The 8353-nt window shown below is 35.1% G+C and overlaps 1 protein-coding gene across 2 annotated transcripts in view; it reads left to right on the forward strand.

Annotated features, from left to right (window-relative positions):
* The window catches only part of LOC107048781 (protein tramtrack, beta isoform), a 41152-nt gene extending 33114 nt beyond the window's left edge, over window positions 1-8038 (forward strand). Inside the window, exon 5 of one of the 2 annotated variants that reach the window (XM_015272154.1) lies at window positions 7685-8038. In XM_015272154.1, the coding sequence (XP_015127640.1) occupies window positions 7685-7935 (251 nt within the window). In that variant the 3' untranslated portion in view covers window positions 7936-8038. Of the gene's footprint in view, window positions 1-3913; window positions 4991-7684 lie in introns of those variants that run through there. The other variant, XM_015272155.1, reaches the window with a different exon arrangement.
* The last annotated feature ends 315 nt before the right edge of the window (window positions 8039-8353 follow it).

The raw sequence follows: 8353 nt of genomic DNA on the forward strand, positions 1-8353 counted from the left end.
CAGTCTAAGAAACTTTCCAATAAAAATGTCTTTTGACTCTGCATTTTTATATTTAAAAATATTTATAGCATCAATTCGTCACCTCAAAAGTATAAAATTTGATCTTGATAACTTGATTTAAGGAAATTCTCTGATAAAAATGACTTTTCTAATCTTCACACTTAAAAATATTTACAACATCAATTATCAAAATTTTCCCACTTCGCTACTGAATTAAACCCTTATTATATAATCCGTTTGAATAACGCCGCTTCCTTGAAGTCTCATTATCTCATTATTTCTCTCGACATTCTCTTCACGAAAAAAAGTATATCTGCACATTATTTCTGGGGGGCCTATTTCCACATTCTCTCCGTTTCGTCGTTTGTCTCAGTCTCGAGAGGGTAAAAAGTAATATATTTCGATGATGCAGTTACTTACCAGACACGGTGCCGTCATGACCGCACGAGCAAACGTGAAATCCCGTAGATTGTTTTTAGTCCTGTTTTCTGTTCAACTGTCAAAGAGAGCATTTCACGTTTCCCGTTCGTCTCGACGCATCCACTGCGGCACTATACATAAAATAATGAAATTGTTTTCCAACTGGTGAAGAAAGATAGTGAAAAAAGTCTATGAATATATACTACAGTTAATGGCTATCCCCAAATGGCCAAAATCCTACTCATTAATTAAATCGAAAATATAAAATCTCAATGGAACAAGATATAATGAATAATTGAATCATCTTGTTACATAACTAACTGTGGAGGAATGTTTTTGTCAAAAAAAAAACGGTTAATTGTGGTCGCCAGCTGCATTCCCTGTGTCGTCGCAACAAAAGATATTATTCTTATTTTTTTTAACAAAACCCCACACGAAGTGCAAACTTCGTTGAAAAAGTAATGTAATAACGAGCTCAACGACGCAGAGAATTGCCCTGCCACCGGCCAACTTTATTAAAGAAAAAAAAATCAGAATAACAAAATGAAAAAAAAAACTAAAAATAGTTGAAAGAATTGTATAATCTCTTGGCTCGAAACGTACAATAGGCACATAAAGTAACTTTTCTGACCACGCAGATTATCGATAAACTGACAAAACAAGTGTTGAAAGAAACTAAAAACTGAACTAAATACTATTAATTGAATACTTGAAAGAAATACTAAAGATTAAGAGTTAACATATAAGGCAAAACCGATTTTATTACGATGAAAGAAAAGAAAACAAAACAAAAATCCAACAAATGTTTCAAATTAATGGAAAAAACGTTATTCTTATTACCTTATCATTATTGCAATTTACCTTATGATTATGAATTATTCTAACAAAAAGGAAAACAGATATTTATGTTACATTGCATTACTATAAACATTTTAATTATAATGTAGATAATACAGACGATGATATAAACAAGAAAAACAACAAAAGATTTAATCACATGTGCATTTAATGTATTTCATACTAATTTTTTGATTAAACATAATTGTGTGTTAACAGATCGTACAAATTTATTTTATTTTTCCAGATCATCTAGACATAAGAGAGACTCAGAAACTGATTAACAATGAGTTTTTGATGATTGTCAATTTTTTTTTGTTACTTCGGTCGATTGTTTCGATGAATATTTGATTAAAACACGAGAAGGAATATTTATCACCTACTTAACACTGAAACTGGGAATCAGAATCTCGTTATACCCGAGTTACTCGAGATAATCGTTAGCAACAAGTGGCAAACTCCCACTCCATTTTCCCCCCATCGGGTTTGCACCGCGTGTTAACAGTGAACGCCTTGGATTACGCGTCCCATGTCTGCCGGCACTCGGATCGAACTTCTCCTTTACTTGAGTTTGCACTTGTGCCTGTGGATGAGTTTTGAGGTGCCCTAAATACACTCACCACCTATCCAAGACGTTGAACAGCCCTCTTCATCCCCCCCCCCCCCCCCCCCCCAATCTCGTGTATCTTATCGCCTGTCATGGATGAATCACCCGAATTCTTTATTTGCTCGTTTTCTGTTTATTTATGTCATAGAAAAATGATCTGCTGTTTGGTTTTTATTGATTCGCTGATTGACGGAAGCTCGAGTGTATGAAAGTGTGCGTGCAAGAGGGATATGGAGGTTTTAAGAGGATTTGAGGAATGATCAACGGAAAATCATCATTTTTAAAATTTATGAGACCCAAATATGATTTTTCTTCATGAATCACGTGGAGAGAAAAATTTTAGGAATGAAAATAAGTTGGAGGGGAAACAAAGTTGAAAAGTTATATGAGCGAAGGAGAATGAGTTAGATGAATGCTTTAATTTTCAAGTTCTGATTTTAGACCGATTAATGTGAATGAGGTTTAAATTTGATTTTTCCTCGTGAATTACGTGGAGAAAAATTTGAGGAATAAAAATAAGAAGAAAATGGAGAGAAAAATTTGAGGAATGAAAATAAGTTGGACGGGAAAAAACTTTAAAAAATTTGACGAGTGAAGAATGAGTTAGATGGATTCGCTAATTTCCAAGATACAGAAGGGAAAAAATGTGAAAAGCAACAGTGAAATTTTTATGAATATGCAGTTAGCACTCGCTTAAGGGAAATTGTATTGGAATGGCTCCTGTGTTGTTAAAAATTTTTTTGAATATTTTTCAAGAGAACCCCCCAAACCTCCTATATTTTATCGGCTGTTATGGGTGAATCACCCGAATTCTTTATTTACTCGTTTTCTATTTATTTATGCCATAAAAAAATGATCTGCTGTTTGTTTTTGACTGATTCGTTGATTGACGGAAGCTCGAGTACGTGAGAGTGGCGCGCGAGAGGTATATGGAGGTTTAAGAGAATTTGAGAAATGTTCAACGGAAAATCATGATTTTTGAAATTTTGGATTGATTCTAGAGTGATTAATGTGAAGGGGGTTCAAGGATGATTTTTGTTTCTTTAGAAATTACCTAGAGAGAAAAGTTTTGAGGAATGGAAATAAATTGGAGGGGAAACAAAGTTGAAAAATTTGATGAGTGAAGAAGAACGAGTTCAATTAATTCTTCAATTTTCAAATTTTGATTTTAGGGCGATTAATGTGTATGAGGTTCAAATATCATTTTTTCTTAATGAATTACGTGGAGAGAAAAATTTGAGAAATGACCAAAAAAAAGTAATGATAATTGGAGACAATTTTTTCACTTGGATGCAATTGAAAGTTCAAATCACGCGTAAAAAAATTTATTCTGTCTGAAAAAATTGAAATTTCATGGACTAGTAATTTTCAGGAGAATGACAATTAATGCAATTTGGAGAGGAAAAAATTATAAAATTTCAGATTCCACTGAAAATTCCCTGAAATTTTAAATTTTTGCGCAGCACAAAGCCGAGAATTTCCTAATGTAATTCAAATTTCAGAGAATTAAAAAATCTATTGACCTGAATTTTCATGAAATAATTGAACTGAAATTTACAGTTTCCATCAAATTATGAATTTCCATGACGAAACCCCTCAAAATTTCAAAGAAACCGTCACTCAATGAAAGCTCCCCAAATTTCCGTATAAAACATAAAATTTCTGCGATTTTTCTCTCCATGTAAAAAATATAAATAAATTTAAAAACTCCATCAAGATAAGAAAGCACCCCCAGGCATTACCAAAAATCTCTCTCAACACCCAGGAGCCCAGAAACTCTTCAATTCACTAATAACTAAAACCGAGCAATAATAGCACCTCACCTAAAACCTAAAATAAAAAAAGCCAAAATCCCAAGGATTTGAACGATGCATCGAGAGATCCCACGATCGATCGTGCGCAGTCGATCCACGCGCTGACATTAATATTGCAGATGCAAGCAAGGAAAACAAAAATATTAAAAAACCATATAAAGACTTAAAAATGCAAAAAAAAACAAAAAACAAAAGGACGAGACTGCCATGCTGACTGTGGTTTCTGTTGTTGCAGAGCTCAAAAATTGGCGGATATCACAGATATTTGAGAGACAGAATAACACGGACGAGAGGAGGCGTTGCTCGTTGTGCGGTAAGGTCGTGACAAACGTCCGTAATCACTATTACGTACATTTTCCAGGCAAATACGCCTGTCCACTGTGTCCGGCTGTCTATACACGAAGTGATACACTCCTAACTCACACACGCACTAAGCACTCACACGTGCAATAGCGTACGGGGCTCTATCGTCCCTATTACGGTGTGATCTAGCGTCAAGTGCCAACGATTCAAGATAATAGAAATATTTATCTCAACGAATTCATCGATACTCGTTTGTGGATCAACGAATTACATCGACAACTATCAAGACCAACCGAATCACTTGCCAAGGATTGATAATTACTTAAGGCCTCTGCAGAGTGAGGATTTTGTAAATCCCATGAAAAATCAATTTTCTAAAAATTGTCATTAGTTCGTAATTTATCATAAGTAGTCGCTAATAATTTTGGGCTTCTCACAAAAGATTCTCGATGAAACTCGTGGTTATCAATTCCCCCCCTGATTGTTATTTCGATGGATTTTTAGATGAAAACATATCTGGAAGCTCAATACTGTGCCAAAGACACATATCAGTGCCTTCAAAATTAATTAAAATTGATATTTAAAATTTACGAGTGGGGGAGAGTCAGTGGCATAACATTAAACGAGTGCATTCATCGAGTAATGGAACAGATTTTATTACTTAGACGTGTTAAGATGAAAGATTTATCGAGCTTCCGGTAATGGATATCTAGCGATTAATTCAGTTTATTGTAAATTGTATGGGAATTATTGTGATCAGTGCTCAGTCTCGTCGATATGCCAAAGATGTGGGAAGGGGCTGCAACATTTTACTGAGAATTCAGGGGTGAACAAATCATCGCTGAGATGATTTCATCAAGATGTTCTATTCAATTCGTAGGGTTACATAGTTGATTAATTAATAGCTGTGAAAGGGATGTAAGGGCCACCAAAGAGCCAAGATGATTACCGATCAATTACCACTATTTACTTAAATAAATGAAGAAAAATAATTGAGGATATTTACGAAAAATTCGCCTAAAACATTGTTTATTAATCTAAATAACTAAAAGTTTAGTCGAATAAATTAATTATGTAATTGAAGAAAGGAGTCAATTAGGAGCTCTAGGTGACGAAGATAAACACGAAAATAACATGAAATTGATTGAAGAATCAACATTTTCGACCGCAGGATATTTCCAGGACCTCGTCAGCCTCATCGAATCTCAAGAAAAAAGAGACTTGTTAGATTAAGCCGGTAAAAACTCGATTAGAAGTATCTCAGAGCGTTTCGATCTCCAAAATCAATTTTAATTTCCTCATTTTTAAATATCATCAAATTAATATACACTGTTAAAATGAGGATCTACCCCCAACACCCACATTGTTTATTAATCTAAATAACTAAAAATTTATTCGAATAAATTATGTAATTGGAGAAGGGAGTCAATAAGGAGCTCGGCCGCCGCAGATACGAAAATAACATGAAATTGATTGAAGAATCAACATTTTCGACCGCAGGATATTCCCAAGACCTTGTCAGCCTCATCGAATCTCAAGAAAGAAGAGACTTGTTAGATTAAGCTGGTAAAAACTCAATTAGAAATATTTCAGAGCGTTTCGATCCCAAAAATTAATTGACAATTTTCTCATTTCAAAACATCAGCAAATTAAAATATACTGTTAAGATGCGAATGTACTCCTCAGACATTAGAAAAAAATCTCACTCAACACCCAGGGGCCCTGAAATTCTTCGCTTGACATCATTTATTGATCTAAATGACTAAAAATCTACTCGAATAAATTTTGTAATTAGGGAAAGGAGTCAATTAGGAGCTCTGGGTGCCACCGATAAACACGAAAATAACGTGAAATTGATTGAAGAGTCAACATTTTCAACCGCAGGATGTCCCCAAGACGTCGTCAGTCTCATCGAATCTCAAGAAAGAAGAGACTTTTTAGATTAAGCCGGTGAAAACTCGATTAAAAATAACTCAGATAATTTCGCTCCCAAAAATGAATCACCAATTTCCTCATTTTAACCCCTGCATTATTCACTGCAATTGATGAATGTTGAAGGAAGAAAAAAAGAAAACTCGTTTTCCCCATTACCCACTTGGTCCCTATCAATTAACGCCACAGTCTCGTCAACCTCTCTCGGATAGCCCTCAGCGTTTATTTATTTATCATCCCGCAGTTCTCCTTTTTTCCATTTCTACCGGTGCCCAGCGGGCAACGGGTGTGGTTGAAGAGCGTTGCAAGAACTATGTGTGTTAAATGTATATACGTATGATGCTGTTGAAAAAGTATTCGCGTTTTATATTGTCCTCTGTCACACGTCCATCTCTGTCATTCTGTCTTTCTACTCCAACTCAATCTTCTCGATTGCTCCAAATTAGAGGGACAACGCTAATGGGAAATTTTCGAAAAGGAAGGGGTTTACATTCGAGTGGTCAGTCACCATCGATCAATCAATCGGGGGTTATTGGGGAATTATGCAAGTGGAGGTGTGGTGAAACGGAATAGAACAGTCAGTTTTTGAAAAATAAATTGTTTTGTCATTTTCAAGGACTTAATTTGATTTTTTTTTTTTTTGAAAAAAATTGGCTTTCATATAAGATATCAAAAAAACTATCGCTCTCTAAATTTTATTTTTCGAGATTTTCAAATAAAAAAAATCATAGAAAAACTATCTATTAGTTTTTGGCCGATTCTATTGAAAATCTCCGCAGGTTATTTACGCATTTTTCAAATAAAAATGTTCACTGGAAAATATTCCATTGGCAAAATCAATAGCATTCGAAATTCCTCGGCACTAATATAGTTCAACTTTAAGAGGTTTGTAAGTGAAAAAAAGTCGATTAAATTTTCACGGGACATTTTGAAAATTCAAAAATCTCGTTTCATTACTGAATTATCTCAAGAGAATCTTAAGACATTTTTCATAGGAAACTTCATTAGTGATAAAACAATCTCTCGCATTTTCCCCTGAAAAGGCTTGTCTCTGAGATTAATTCATCGACAAAAAAACAAAAACTTGGAAAAGACTTCAAATCATTTAGGGGGAGACTACTATGAGTTTTAAAATTCACGGTCTATTGGAGAAAGATTTATTATGCATTGAAGACGGATTATATACGTGTAAAAATGAATAATTAGTGCAAAGAAATTATTGAAGTGTTAAAAATAGTCCAGGGCTTCTAATTTTTGAATTACAGAATTTTTTTTCTTCTTTTCATGAATATTCAAAAACAAATCCATGAATTTTCAATTTTCCCCTGAATTTTTTGATTTTCCGGAATAATTCAACTGAAAAATTAAGTGTTTTATTGATTTTCAGATCATTTGAACTGCAGATTAATGGAATATTTCATTTTTCAATGTCAACATTTCCTGAAATTTCAGTGGAAATGAAATACGCTAAAAACTTCCTGGATTTGGCACGGAAAATTCAGACAAAAATTGTTAACAGTGTAGTCTCCCCTTACCGAAAAAAAAAGTTTTTTCTCCCTATTACGATTCACCACTCGCCCACTGATAAATATCTGTGCATGTAAACGTATATGTGTGTGACTCCCCCTTCCAAACCGCAAAGGCACTAAATCAAAAGATCAGAGGGCGATGAAAATTGGAGGAAAGAGTAAAAGAGACTATATGAATAATGAAAAAAGTGGAGAGAATGAGAAGTGCGTGCCGTGGAGCATTTCAGGCTTTGGGTTTGCAGGTCCAATGCCGAGTCTGCCGGTCGGGCTATCGTATCACGAGATGTTCGCCGTATCACTTAGCAGCCCGGCACTGTGGAGATGCCGTGCATGCGGCAAACAGGTGACCAATCGTTGGCACCACTTCCACATTCACACCGCTCAACGATCACCATGCCCTTATTGTCCGGCAACCTACAGCAGAGTCGACACACTGCGTTCACACGTTCGCACCAAGCACCGGGAGATGCTCTTCGCTAAGGGTACATTGTAGGGGATGGCTGTACTCGGGAACAGACGACGCAGACAGCATGCCGTTATTCGGCCAACAATGTTACAATAAATATGATTTACTCGTTTTATGTGGTGAAGTGGTAATGCGAGGATAAATATATGTTGAGAATTATCTCTGAATTTTGATCGAAGAAAAAAGTTGGAGATAAAGGAACAAACAAATCATCTCCATTCAGCGGAGCGAAGTCCATTTCGAGGTCTTTTATACCCTAGACTGATAGAAAAAATTATGATTTTTGAGTAAACCAACGAATTTCTGGAGTTACCCGAGTGGAAGTTTTAGTCAGGTCTTGATCAGACACTGATCAAGTTATCATATCAGATTCTGATCAGGTATGTAATGCTCTAATTTTGGATTTTCCACTAGCGTAGCAAACTAGAAAAAAATCAAATACTCT

Source organism: Diachasma alloeum, unplaced genomic scaffold (assembly GCF_001412515.2).
Source record: "Diachasma alloeum isolate Michigan unplaced genomic scaffold, Dall2.0 Dall_scaffold_00197, whole genome shotgun sequence".
Taxonomy (NCBI): Eukaryota; Metazoa; Arthropoda; class Insecta; order Hymenoptera; family Braconidae; genus Diachasma; species Diachasma alloeum.